The sequence below is a fragment of the Orcinus orca genome, chromosome 2 (genome assembly GCF_937001465.1).
Source record: "Orcinus orca chromosome 2, mOrcOrc1.1, whole genome shotgun sequence".
In the NCBI taxonomy this organism is placed as follows: domain Eukaryota; kingdom Metazoa; phylum Chordata; class Mammalia; order Artiodactyla; family Delphinidae; genus Orcinus; species Orcinus orca.
This window is the reverse complement of record NC_064560.1, coordinates 14,483,983-14,498,806: the sequence shown is the minus strand read 5'-3', so window position 1 is coordinate 14,498,806 and position 14,824 is coordinate 14,483,983. Positions and strand designations below refer to the sequence as shown.

General features: G+C 38.4%; 1 protein-coding gene across 2 annotated transcripts in view; it reads right to left on the bottom strand.

Annotated features, from left to right (window-relative positions):
• Positions 1 to 14,824, bottom strand: part of NEBL (nebulette) — a 111,810-nt gene that overhangs the window by 45,962 nt on the left and 51,024 nt on the right. For both annotated transcript variants that reach the window (XM_049705559.1, XM_049705560.1), the window contains exons 11-16: positions 13,602 to 13,709; positions 11,061 to 11,171; positions 7,773 to 7,883; positions 5,164 to 5,274; positions 543 to 653; positions 265 to 375 (exon numbers count right to left, since the gene is read on the bottom strand). In XM_049705559.1, the coding sequence (XP_049561516.1) occupies positions 265 to 375; positions 543 to 653; positions 5,164 to 5,274; positions 7,773 to 7,883; positions 11,061 to 11,171; positions 13,602 to 13,709 (663 nt within the window). The remainder of the gene's footprint in view (positions 1 to 264; positions 376 to 542; positions 654 to 5,163; positions 5,275 to 7,772; positions 7,884 to 11,060; positions 11,172 to 13,601; positions 13,710 to 14,824) is intronic.

The following is a 14,824-nucleotide window of genomic DNA, read 5'->3' as shown; positions in this document are numbered from 1 at the left end:
AAAAGGTCAAAATGCCCTTGGACCCAAAACAGAGGGCCCCAACACGGGCGCTCTGACACTCAATAATGTCTGTTGAACTGAATCTACAGCAGTTGTCCCTTTCATTAATGAGGTAATCAGGTTTGGTCAATGGTTCCTTTATAATAGAGTGCATTGACTTTGAATAGAAAGCCCTCAAAAAGACACCAATCACAGAGACACACACAGCACAAGGTGACTGGATATTAGAATACATTATCCTAAGCATCTTCATTCTCTACCAACCTGGCTATAGATTTCAGATGCCCTCTTGGCTCGAAGCATATCCGGGATATCCATGCTCACTTGCATTCCTTTCCCTTTAATTTCATTTTCTAAGTCTTTCTTATATTCTTTCTAAAAGAACAGAAAACAATCTTCAGAGCTTTGCATGGCCTTCCACAGCAATGTAGATATTTATGTGTTTGAATCTCAATGCCACACATATGGAAACACCACTTATACTTTTCCTGTATGCAATTCGATATGTTTGTTTTAAACTGTGTGTGCCATTAGTTTCTTACCTGGCTGGCCATTTCAGATGCTTTCTTAGCTCTCTGGATATCGAGGGTACCTGTGCTCACCTGCATGCCTTTCCCTCTAATTTCAGTCTCCAGATCTCTTTTATAATCTTTCTGCAGAAAATAAAACCTGCAATTAGGGCTTTATAATAATTTGAAAATCTGTGTTGAAAAACTCGATGTCATTTTTGACATCAAGATCATGGCTTTTAGAAATAAGTCGGACCTTTATGTCTTTTATTTCTAGGAAACAACAAAGATTTTTAATTTGTGGCAAGAACACAACTTGGAGTGATGTATTCACAAGGAATCAGGAGGTTTTCTCTACTAACCTGACTTAAAAAAGAAAACAGTGAGCTGAAGGAAAATGTTTTATATTTTAATATGGTAAAATTGATAAATTATTGGTTAATATATAACTCAGTTGATGAATATCAATAAAATGTGAGTATAAAATTGTCAGGTCTTGTTCAATAATTGCTGGTTGCTTCCCTGGAATCCCACTCCTCTTTTTCCTTCATTAGCTCCTTGATTTGCCACTGGGCAACTCACTGCTTCCTGTTCTAAGCCCCCAGCTTGGCTGAGACTGGCCACCATCCAAGGGCCCCATTGGGCTTAAGTAAATCATTATAGCCCACCCCTGGCCTTTCATGATCGGTTCAAGGATAGGTACATTTCTTTTTCCACACAAGGTATCAAGAGACTTTCTCTTTCCTTCTGGACATGAATGGAGAAGTCTTAGCCCTAGGATCTGCCAGATGTCTCTTTGCAAACAGGAGAAAAAAGCCTGCCTGAGAACAGAAAGATAGAAAATGAAACGGAATCACACTGTTTGAGTCCTAGATCAAGCCACACCCAAGAATTCCTCTACTGTTTGGTTACAAGAACGATAAGTTATCTGCTTTTTTGAGCCAGCTTGAGGTGGATTACCTGTTACTTATAATAAAATGTCATAAGTACACAGACACAACTGTCTTAAGAGACTCTTGTCACATTCTAAAACTGATTATAAAATTCAGCAAGCTGTACTCTTATAATTGTACATTTTTCTGTATGTTTTTCGTCAATGAAAATTATATTAAAAGGAAAAAAACTATTGATTACCTCCTATTAAATTCTTTCAAAAACAGTTATTTTCTATTATGTTGACATACTGTAGATTTGTGATTCCCTGCTCTAAAGTAAATTTCGCTTTGCTTATTTGTGGTGTTCTAAATTTAGAGAAGTCGTAAACAAAAATCTCAATCTCAGAGAAATACTATATTTTTCCCCATCTACTACCCATAAATCTGCCTATTTTCACTGACTTACAGTCTCAGTTTCACTTTTCGAATGAAAGTTCAAGTACTAATGTTTAACTTTCAAACTAACAATATTCAATTATTACTATGTCTGTAAAAAGCTCTGTTTTTAGCCAGCCTCTTTAGGCCCGAAAGCAAAACACCTCATTTGAAGGGCAATATATGTAGAAACTAAGGTACTGATCATAGATTTTGCCACCAAAGTCTCATGGTAGAAGTATGTCATCTAATTTTCCGATATGAACTTTCAAATCTAAAAGCATTCAAAAGCACATAAATAGACTACATAGGACGCTAATCACATCAGTTAATATTGATGCATAATAAAATACCCGAAAACTTAAAAGAAAAACATGATGACATCTAGGTTCCAAGCAAGTCCCAATGCACACATGCTTTTAGAGCCTGAGTCAAATGTGTTAATGACCCAGTGGCTAAAGAAAGTCACATGGTCAAGCCCACAGGTACAGGAAGGTTTGAATATTAGACGTCATTTGTGTAATAATATAGCACATTGACTTTACCTGAAAAAATAAACACTGAGCTATAGCAAAGTCCCTAAGTCTGGTTGAAAAGGATCTGAGAGCCTGTCATTTAGGCAAACTGGGACATGGTTATAATTACATGCAAAGGACACCTCCGGATTACAAACATAATAGCCTCACCAAAATTGGTTTAAGCTACCTGTAACCACAGTACAGCTGACTCCCCTAGGCCTGTTTTTCCCATAGGCTCTCAATGACAAAAATGCACCATTTTCCTAGTAAGTCTGAGCCGTGAACAACACGGGTTTGAACTGTGCGGGTTCACTTATACATGGATAGTTTTCAATAGTAAATACCACAGTACTACCTGGCCTGTGGTTGGATCAATCAGCGGGTGCAGAGGAACCACAGATACATAGGGGAGACCATAAATTATATGTGGGTTAACCCCCCATGTGGTTCAAGTGTCAACTGTGTACAGTCCCAAGATACTCAGAGAAATCTAAACCAGCGTATGGCTGAATAACGTATCACCATATACTAAGGAAAGATGCAGCACTCCAACTTCTCATAAAAGGAATACGTCACAGAAGGTTCTTAGGTAAAAGTGTGAAATGCAAAATCTCTATTCTTCCCACATTCTTTTCTCCAGAGGAAGTATGCTTTATTTTGGCTTCAAGTCTCAGCCCCATGAGGGTGATTTGGAAAAACTCTTCTACAGCTCCAAATTCCCCACCCCACTCCCACACTCCAATCCAGGACCTTAACTAATACTGGATGTCACACTCTCCTCATAATAACAAAAATAGCAGAAAATTGTTAAGTAGTGATTTGATAGTTACTGGGTAGTTAGCTACTCAGAAGCTCAAGGAGGCCACCATAAGAAAGTACTAATAAATCTAAGAAATGAATGACAAGAGAGAGCACGAGAAAGAACCAACCATGCAAAACCCAGGGGGAGGAGTATGGTGCGCATGCTGCCCATGACTGGAAGCCACTGGAGAGTTTTCAGTGGAGGAATCACATAACTTAATTCTTCCAGGATTGTTCTGGCTGCTGGGTAGAGAATGGGTACTGAGAGGTCAGTGATGGAAGCAAAGTTCTGGTTAGGAAGATACTGTAATGATCCAGGTGATAGAGATGGTAGCTTGGATGAGGGTGGGGGAGAGTAGATGGATCTAGAAGTCATTATGGGGCTGGAGTCAATGAAACTTGCTGACAAGAGAAATCAAAGTGGTTTCTGGGATTTCACTGACACCATTTGCTAAGAAGAGGGTGGAAGAGGGAAGCAGACCCAGGGAAAAAGTAAGGGTTTTCGGCGTGTAATGTTGAGTCCCTGTTACAATGCACTTAAACGCCATTTACATGTGGTCGTGCCTATGGGACATTCGATGTAAATGGTTGCATATTCACATCCACGTTATAGAATACAATTCTTCTATAAGAATGAAGTAGAACTATGTGAAGCAACATGGAAAAGGGTCCGTAATATTTAGTGAGAAAAGCAAGCACAAAGTACATGGTATTTATTTAAGGTTTTTTTAAGTCTCTGTGTGCACAAGTGTATAGTTACCTATATACAAATAAAAGTGGACCTGGAAGGCTCTACAGCAAATTCGTAACAATGGTCTCAGGGGGATGACAGAATTAAGGGCAGAGTCAAAGAAGGTTTTCAAGTGCCTGTTCAGCATGCATCCTCCCACCCACCCCCACCATTTCTAAATGGAATCTCTATTGGTCAAGAATTCTCTGGCATCCCTAGTTTCTTTGACTAAGTCAGTTATGGCTATTCCATTCCCCTGGCCAGTACCTAACCCTGGGGATGGAAGCAGATCCCAACACAGCAGTAACTCCGCCGGCAGTAACCTCTCAACCTCCAGATTTCCTGGGTGGGACTCAGTCCTAAGCCAGCTCTTCCTAACTGCACTTGTCACATCGTAGCTCTCCCAGTAACCCAACTGAAGCCTCACCCTAGCCAGGCTTGAGGTAAGTGAGCTACACCCCTTAACCTGTACCCCAACTTTCTCTTTATACATTCTTCTTCTAAGTCATCTCTTCCCAAATACTCTCTGCTCCAGTGGCCCTGTTACATTTTCAAAATTTCTGGGGGAATTCAAGAGATGTGGAACTGATTCTGGGGAACTGCCTTCGAAAAATACACATTTCCTTCTGACTGCTACAACTTTGTTATCTTGTATCTATCATGTCATAGCATCTAAGACAAAACTTCTAAATTAATATCCTGTTGTTCATGTGTTACATGAAGAAGAAAACGGCATTAGAGGAATGAACCTCAACCCAAAATTGCTGACCCTACAGAAATTTCAGACATGTTGATGAGGTCAACAGAGGATATTTTGAGAACATGCAACCAAATCACACAGAAATGGCATGATTGCCATGTTATAGTCTCGATGTGTGATTTTCAAGTTCTGCTCACCAAGTTGGAAACGCAGATATGCCAAGTAGCACACGATCCATCCTTCAAGAAGAAATGGTATGAAAATATTTATCATAGTTTAAAATTAACATGAGATTTGTATTACGGAATAAAGTGAGCAGGTGTGTGTGTGTGTGTGTGTGTGTGTGTGTGTGTGTGTGTCTGTGTCTGTGTGTGTGTTCTATTAAAATGCCTTTCCCCAAGTTTTCTTTGATATACTTGAAGTTAATGAGCAAAGCAGAAACTGTAAATTTTCCCAGTAAGCATGATGACTGCAGATGGTTTCCATTCCAAACTGTTAAACTAGTCACAGAAAGCTTTGGAAAATGTCATGTACTAATCAGTTTGTTACTATGATTTGTACGAGTCTCAAGGTCTGCATCACTCACTCTACTAACCTCACTAGCTATCTCAGAAGCTCTTTTGGCATGCTGAATTCCAAGGGTGTCAGTGCCAACTTGCATTCCCTTCCCTTTAATTTTTGATTCCAGATCTTTCTTGTATTCTTTCTGTAAAAAAGCAACATTTTACAACACTCAGACACTAAGGGGACAAACATACATCTGTATTCAATGATACCAAAAATGGCTAAACGTATTTTTTAAAAAAAGAAAACATAGTTTACTTTGAACTATGAATGACCGCCTAGAACTAAATTTTCTGAACTGATTAGAACTATATTCACTATTCTCACTGAAGAAGAGTATATATACACTCTGAAGATTTTTATTATAAAAAGGCTATTGCCAGGTGAGAATCTTCACTGACAATTGTCTTGAGGCCTGAAGGACAGAGGCAAGTTTAAATGAGTTGATATTTTAGAAAGAAGACTGATTTTGAGGTCAGAGCACTCTTGGCTGTGTGTGTGATGTTGGAAATCTTTCTTCACATTTCCGGTTTACTCATCTGCAATTGGGGATAACAATTCCTCCACGCAGGATCACTGGGAGGGACAGTGAAACAGCACACAGCCTAGTGCCCAGCACAGAGCGGCTGCTCAGTAACTGACAGCTTCTTCTGGTCTTTTACTCCTATACCCACATGCGAAGACCTGGGTTTTTGCTGCTCCTGCTACCGTGTTGCCATTCACCTTTCACTGGCTGAACTCTGCCATTGAGAGTTTAAAACAACTTTTCCAAGTATTATTGACAAGTGATTTACAAGATCTGACTCTGAATGTCACTGGATATGTCATCACAACAGAAGAATTTGTAGAAAATTACTAACGCGGGTAAGTGTAATGACAATATTAGCCAGACATCGTGGCAGACAGCTGCTGTTTCTGCCCGAACAGCATCTATTCCTCCCTATTCCGGCCAAAACTTCTACAATTTTCTCTTGAGGAATTACCTCTAACCCCTCTCAATCCATAAACTTTGGGTGGGTTGATTTCCTACTACCCACATATACTTTTAATTCCATTAAAATGCTTTTAATGTTTCCTTTAATTTATGTAAAGAACACTAGCCAAAGACGAACGTAAATCTTTAGAAACACATATCAATTTAGACTATTTTATATTTAAAACATCATTAAACTACCTAGAAAGTTAACTGACTCCTGACTCCAGTCTTGACTGGGTCAAGTGTGGGCACAGGACAGAAGGTGACCCAATGAGATTCAATCCTTAGACCTTAATCCTATTCTAAAGAAGCAGATGCTCACTTCCTACTGGGATTAGTGACCACAGACATGAGTTATCCTGTCGTGAAGAGGGGCCACCACACAGAAGCAGCCTCTCACAAATGAAGCAACTGCGAAGATAACAGAACTGAGGGATGAAGGAAGAGAGACATCATTCGAATTCCAACCTGAAGGAAACCTGATCTTCGGATTTCTCTGTTCTTCAACCAAAACAAAGTTTCTTTGTTGCTTAACCCAGTTTGAGTTGGGTTTCTATCATTTGCAACCTAATAGGGTCATCACCGTCATCACCACCACCAACATCGCCACCGTTTATTAACATACGGGGATAAAGCTTTAAATTTTTTCACTGCTAAAGTCAGCCAGATTCTCCTCAAAGCCCAGTGCCATTATTTACTATTAAAGTAACGACATAACACAAGGAGTAAAGGATTTAAAGCACTTCAGAGGTACTTCATTCTTATAAATTTCATGTAAAGTAAGTAATGGCCACTATCATTTTATACAGAGGTTTAAGTGGACTCACTTAGTAGCTAGGCAAGGACTAGGACAGTCATTTTGTTTATGGGCATGACAGCATGGGAACTTTTTAAAATTTTTTAGTTTTTATTTTTTTTGCGGTATGCGGGCCTCTTGCTGTTGGGGCCTCTCCCGTGGCGGAGCACAGGCTCTGGACGCGCAGGCTCAGCGGCCATGGCTCACGGGCCCAGCCGCTCCGCGGCACGTGGGATCTTCCCAGACCGGGGCACGAACCCGTGTCCCCTGCATCGGCAGGCGGACTCTCAACCACTGCGCCACCAGGGAAGCTCCAGCATGGGAACTTTTAAACTACAGTTATTGACAGACCATGATAACACACCTTCCTAATATGCCTTTCACTTGTTTAAAAGAGGAAGTTAAACCTTATTAAATTATTTTCGTTAATTATATAGAATTTTCTCTAAAATGAGGAAATGGTCATTTGTCTCACACCACATAGACAGGAAATGGTGAGCATCATTTTTTTTTAATTCATCGATGGGGAAAAGACTCTTTTAGGTCATAGCTACTTATAATCATCTTACACATAAAAGCTGTGGAACATTTATACTGTACACAGTTGACCCTTAAACAACAAGAGGATTAATCCACCTATGACTCATCATCGGCTCTCCACATCCTCAGCATCCACAGATCCACAGATGCAGCAACCACGGACCGTGGAGCGCTGTAGAATTTACAACTGAAAAATACTATAAGGGGACCTGCACCGCTCAAACCCACGTTGTTCAAGGGTCGACTGTAAAATCTCTGAGAAAGGTTTACAGACAAGGAGATCAGCTGAAAATGCATACATTCTCAATTGTTACATAAATGTACTCACCTCACTAGCCATTTCAGATGCACGTTTTGCTCTCTGAATATCGAGTACTTCTGAATTAAGTTCCATTCCTTTCCCTTTTATTTCATTTTCCAAATCTTTTTTATATTCCTTCTATGAGACAAGAATATTATTGCGTGAAACTTACTAGGAAACTCTAATTTATATATCTTTTTTTTTTTAACATCTTTATTGGGGTATAATCGCTTTACAATGGTGTGTTAGTTTCTGCTTTAATAACAAAGTGAATCGACTATACATATACATATGTTCCCATATCTCTTCCCTCTTGCGTCTCCCTCCCTCCCACCCTCCCTATCCCACCCCTCCAGGCGGTCACAAAGCACCGAGCCGATATCCCTGTGCCATGCGGCTGCTTCCCACTAGCTATCTGCCTTACTATATATTGTTTTACATGTTTTCCAGAGACCACAGAAAGAAAATATTTCTAGAAAGGAATGAACCAGATTTCGGAGCATTCATGCTCTATATTTCCTACAGATACTTCATTTTCTTTTTTAATCATGCTTGAGTGGCTTCCAATATTATCAGTCTTTTTTCTTTCATCCTTTCCTCTCATATATTTTGGTACCATATTGGTGCCGTATTTTAAAAAGACATCTTCCCTTTAAATGGTGAGGAAGATCTTAGGAATGCATGTTTCTTACTAATTATTTGAAGTATTTCTTTGAAAGCTGTCTATAAAATACGAATCATCAGAAGAACATAATTGGAAAAGAATGAAAAACTACAAAATCAAAAGGACTGATATGGCCAAAATTTTTTTAAAGTTTCCGTTTTATTCAAAGATTTGTAAAACCAAATAATTTCCTACAGATTGGTAATATATAGTCTGAATTTTGCCCATTTAAATATATGTTAAGTAGATCCAAATGTCTTTATTAATCCTTACATATAACATGGGTTTTTTTGTGTGTGCTCATGAATTTCTTGTCTTCTTACTAATTGAATTATGAAAACAATATATATCTTAATCCAATTCAACTAAGCTGCCTTTATGACTAACTTGTCAGATGAAAGATGAGACTTCCTTTAATGATAAGAAATCATGTTCTAGTTAATTCTAGGATTCATTTGATGTTATTTTCTCTTTGTCCAGTTTAATTAAATTAGCCAGTACTCTGCTTAACTAATAGCCTACAAGACATTGTAATGACCTGCATGTAATTTTGGAAAGAGCTCTGGAGTCAAATGACCTGGATGAAAGTCAGAGTTCTTTCACTTATTAGGTCATGTGAACTTCAAGAGAACTTTAAGTAACTGAGCCTTGATTTCCACAGAACAAAATGAAAATAAAAGTACTTGTCCTACCAGTGTCAAGGACAATTGAGGAAATCAAATGAAATGAAGTATAAAATGATACTTTGAATACTTTAAATGGCAACAGAAATGCAAAGACCATAAAGTAAAGAATGAGAAGACAATTTAAAGCCAAATGCTCACACTTTCAAAGGGAAGTCACAATTTCATTAAGTTACTGAGTCTCTTTCTAAAATTAGACATCACTATAACTTAATCAAAAGATTTTTAATCATTGTCTCTAGGCTTTTCTCCTACACTGATGCATACATTCTAGATCAGTAAGTCTAAAATAAGATTCACTCAAAAAGATAAATAAAAGAGACTGGCGATGGCGTGTATATTAAAGTCGTCTTTTTTTTTTGGCCACACCATGCAGGATCTTAGCTCCCTGACTAGGGATAGAACCCAGGCCACCTGCAATGGAAGCATGGAGTCCTAACCATTGGATCACCAGGGAATTCTTAAGTCATTTATGATTCTCAAAATAGATCTCACATTGTCATTTGTATGTAAATAAGAAAAAGATTCCCCTTTAAAAACTTCATATAAATAGTGCATATTTTTTAAATGGAAGACAATAATAGCAGGGAGCTGCCACATGATCACCCTTCAACTTCAAAAGCTTTTATAGGATCTAGAAGTGAGAAGAGGTAGGGTAGCAAGGACTCTCTTCCATAAATTATATGCCTGTTTCAGCCCGGCATATATACAACAGTGAATCACATTAAATTTCTAAAAGCAGTTAAATGGTAAAGGCCAGTTGGCATTTGCTTATTAAAAAAGTTCATGATGATTCATGTCTGTGTAGGTAATTATACTCCAATTTATTTCACTGGCTTAAGACATTTCTTTCAGGAATAGTTTCTTCAGTTCAAAATTCCGGATGAAATGGAGTTCTCTAACGCTTTCTCTTAATGTAAAGAGAATCTGTTTAAACAGGGAATTGGGGCTTCCCTGGTGGCGCAGTGGTTGAGAGTCCGCCTGCCGATGCAGGGGACACGGGTTCGTGCCCCGGTCTGGGAGGATCCCACATGCCGCGGAGTGGCTGGGCCCGTGAGCCATGGCCGCTGAGCCTGTGCGTCCGGAGCCTGTGCTCCGCAACGGGAGAGGCCACAACAGTGAGAGGCCTGCGTACCACAAAAAAAAAAAAAAAAAAAAAAAAAAAAATTAAAAAAAATTAAAAAAATAATAATAATTAAAAAAACAGGGAATTGAAAGAGCTCCAGGTTACTTAGCAACCATTTTTTAAAAAAAAGAAACAAAACTTTTAAACTGTGAACATGATATTTTTAATTGTTAGATTTGAGGGCCTTAATATTCAACAAATTTAATACACTGTGAGCCAAAATGTACCACTAAGTTTGGGGTTTGGGAGGACGTCCTGCTGAGCATAAAATGAAAAATGGACAAGAATTCCTAGGTTCTATGTGCTAAACATTATTTTTCCCTACTTAGAACAAAAACCACTTATAAATGTACCATTTATCCAGACAGTCACAATAAGCACCTCATTTCTGATATCAAATGTCATGAGAATGCTGCAGTGCAGGGAAGGAACAGGAAACAATGGTTCTAATACATGTTCTTACAATAACTAAATTTGAGAGAATCAAGGTAGCCTCATCCATATTGAAAATAGTTTTTTGAAAAACTAACTGCTATAAAGCTGTGAAACTACTTATAGAGCTTCTAAGCTACAACCCAAACACAAAATCAAACTATTTTTCAAGTTTTTCCAGGAAATCTGGGTAATTTCTTCCCTCATCTTTAAACGGAAATGTTAACACTTACCTGTTTTTAATGAAAATGGAAAACTCTATTAGTAAAGCTCAAAGTGAGGGAAAGAGTAATGGATGAATAACTCAAACACTGAATTAGAGAATTAGTAGAGAATTGTTTAGTACCTATTTCCTGGGTTTTTTCTTTAAATGTCTTTTGTAGAATCGTATAGCAATAGTAGGATCATACCTCCTTCAGAAGGCTGGTGATGTACTTTACATGTAAAAACTCTGGAGTCTTGTCTAAATCCATCGATGACCTTCCTTTAATCTCCTTCTCAAAATCCTCTCTGTAAACTTTCTGTTAGATAAGACCACATGATTTTAAATTTAGAAAATATTAGTGACTGTTGAAAAGATAATAGAACAAGGGTTCCTGGAACAAAACTGATATTTTTCATATATAATTCTACCACCTCTGAATATTTTATTTACAGGAAAATAACTCCAACTTTATCATAAATTTTAGAATTCTACCAAACAAAAGCAGGCTCTTCAAGTACACCGGCTCCCTCTAGGAAAGCATTCTGAGAGGGGCTACTTAACATCTCAGACTCTGTTACTGTTTGACATCAGCCCGTTTCAGGAGGAGAACCAATACCACTGGCTATTTGACTGGATCCCCTGATTGGTTCACCCGAAAGACAGTGGATCCACCCACTGGAAGAAAATCTAGAGGCATGGAAATCCACTCAAACCAAAGGAGAATGAACGTTTATGTCCTCATCGTCCCTCTTAAATGTTAGTCTTATGTGAATTCAAGGAAGACCATTTCTGGAAATTCCCTGGTGGTTCAATGGTTAACGCTTGGCACTTTCACTGCCGAGGGCTGGGGGGGGAGGGGGGCGGTTGGTGGGGGGGGTCAATCCTTGATCCGGGAACCAAGACCCCGCAAGCAAGCCACGTGGCACAGCCAAGGAAAAAAAAAGACCATTTCTAAAATGTAATGGAGGCTGGAGGGGATCTTCCTTTAATAATTTTGGCATTGAGAATATTTCTCTACCATCTATGGAGCTGACATGCATCAAGTTACACTGTGAGGAGAATCTTATCTGGAACCTGATAAACTGTTCTTTGGGTAACAGTTCACGACAAGAAATGAAAGGAGATTGCGGAGGGCCTAAACCCATATCCCCATCTGCCTGTTTGACATTGCCACCCTCTGGTTATCAGGCTCTAAATTCTACATTTGAGCTAGGCGTTTGAAAATCAGTGGAAACCCAGGATTCATGACTGTAAAAACAGTCTCCCTAAATAACACAAATACGCGTCCATGTGAAATATTTACCAGACAAACAAGGGCCCAGAGTTTACCAGCTCAATATTTTATTCAAATTGCAACACAAAGATCATACAAATAAATAAATTCTGCATGAATTTATTCCTATTGATACAAAATGAAAAGCTATTCCCAGGATCATTATGTACTTATTACAGGGATAGGTAACTGTGCACAGAAATTCTCCAAACTGTGAGGGAGGATAAGAGAATACACTGTCCCCTCCCCTACATTTGAGTTACACATGGCCATTTAACAAACAATCCAGGAATAGCCATGAGAAATAGATGTTCTATAAAAACTAACAGAGCTAATTAAGAAGAAAACACACTGAATTAAAGGAACTACAGACACACCAAAGAACAATGATGAGAAGTGGTCCTCTTTATGTGGAACTAATTGAGATCATAATTATAAAGCTGAATCTAGGGCATTTTGAGGCCAGAAATGACTCTAAAAAATGAAATACAAATATATGTACATTTATTTATTTCTTATTTTTCACTTCAAAAGGGCCTTCTCTCAACAAAAAATTATTTGACAGAAGTAACTCACTAAGGAAGATTGACGATGACTTGAACTCACCAGTATATGACTAGAAAATAGAAAAAAAACACTGAAGTATGCTTTTTGTAGGAGAGCTCTATTTGTGGAACAGAAGACAAAGAACTTTTCAAAGCCAGATTTAGAGATTTCTTCTAGAAAACACACTGGCTAAACCTACATCTGGCATGAGAAGAAAGTGAGAGCAGCTTAGTTATAGGCTATAACAAAAACATGAGTGGCTTCTCCTGAGCTCATACTTAGCTTTACCTGTGGGAGGCCCTTAAAGAAGCACATGGTCAAGCTTATCCCTTAGGAATCAGAACCATCTCTTGTATCTACTTCACTGGTCCTGCATTTAAAGACATCTTTCACATCCAACTTTGTCTAAGATTTTTAGGTATATTATTTTTCTAGTATAAAATGTATCTGCCAATTTATACAGAATACATTATAGAGTATAAATCTTTATAGTATAAATGTGGTTCAAAGATATTTTCCATTGGAAGATTTCTTTCTCCTCAAGCCCTGATGAGCAGAAACATAATTGCTGAGCCTAAAACTCTAATAGCCAATGGCTATAAATTTAAGGGAAAACATGTCTCAGCCTCTGCAAAGGATAATTCTCCCCTAGTGACAATACCAGAAATCAGAATAGCAAAAATTGAAAGCCAATATTAATGAAAGACCCACACCGTCCACAACGTAAGTTAATTCCACAGCATATAATAAATGTATAACAACAGTTAAACATTAAAGCTGATTTACACCTAATGTCAGAAACAGCCAACCACTGCAGTGTACTTTCTTCCGGACCCACTAAACATTCTGAACCACTCTACTGGTTCCTTTCAATGACAAAACATCAAATTTGCATTAAACAGTTGATGACAAAACAAAGGGACCCACCTCACTCTGCATCTTCTGAGCCTCCTTTGAAGCTTGATATGATGGTGTCTCAACAAATTCAAGCATCGATTTCCCCTTATTTTTCTCATACTCTTCTTTGTACTTAACCTTCATTGAAAAACAGTATAAAAGGCACATAAAGCTCACAAGCCCTTACACAAATAGAGCAAAGTCAAATAAATACATGTGCAAAACCAATCACCCTATCTTCTAAAATCACACTCTTCTGGCCACTTAGGTTGATGACTGGGTTCTCTGTGGTTAATGATATACAAGGAAAGTAAACAGGTAATATATGAAAAACCTTAAGGGGTAAAAATGATTCAGAACTAAATAATGTAGTTCTAGGACTTGTATAAGTATTTAGACAGCTGGGATATATAGATATGTATCATATACGTGGGGTTACGTATGTATACACACATGTTATACACACAGGTATAGGTACATATAGAGAGAGAAAGACAAAGAGACAGAGAGGCTGAGACAGAGAAAAAAGGAGAGAGAAAAAAGACAGAGAGAGAGAGAGAGAGAGAGAGAGAGAGAGATCCCCGTGATAACTTTGAATGCCTAGCAGTAAATCATGAACAAGAAGAAAAACATAGGGCTTCCCTGGTGGCGCAGTGGTTGAGAGTCCACCTGCCGATGCAGGGGACACGGGTTCGTGCCCCGGTCCGGGAAGATCCCACATGCCGCGGAGCGGCTGGGCCCGTGAGCCATGGCCGCTGAGCCTGTGCGTCCGGAGCCTGCGCTCCGCAACGGGAGAGGCCACAACAGTGAGAGGCTCACGTACCGCAAAAAAAAAAAAAAAAAAAAAAAAGAAGAAAAACATAGCTGTGATTCTCTCTTTCTGACAAAGGAAAGACAGTGTTCTTTGGGACTGTTGAATTTTTCCATAGACACTGAGTGAAACACACACACAGAGCTTTTATGTGACTTCTTTCAGTTTCACTAAGCATTATTTAATAATATCATAACATGAATTATTTATTTCAGTTACAACCAATTTCAGTCACAAACCAATAAATTTCGGTTTATAAAACGATCGATATTTTCTATCTCCTGAAAACAAAAACTAGAATTATATTCTGTAAGCTGTCAGGGTGGCCGGCTTTTTTAGCAATATACCTTTTTAAATTAAATTCACAGAAAAGTTTTGATCATGATTCATTTCATTCAGAAATGTATTTTCATTAAATCCTTAGGTATAATAATTACTTATG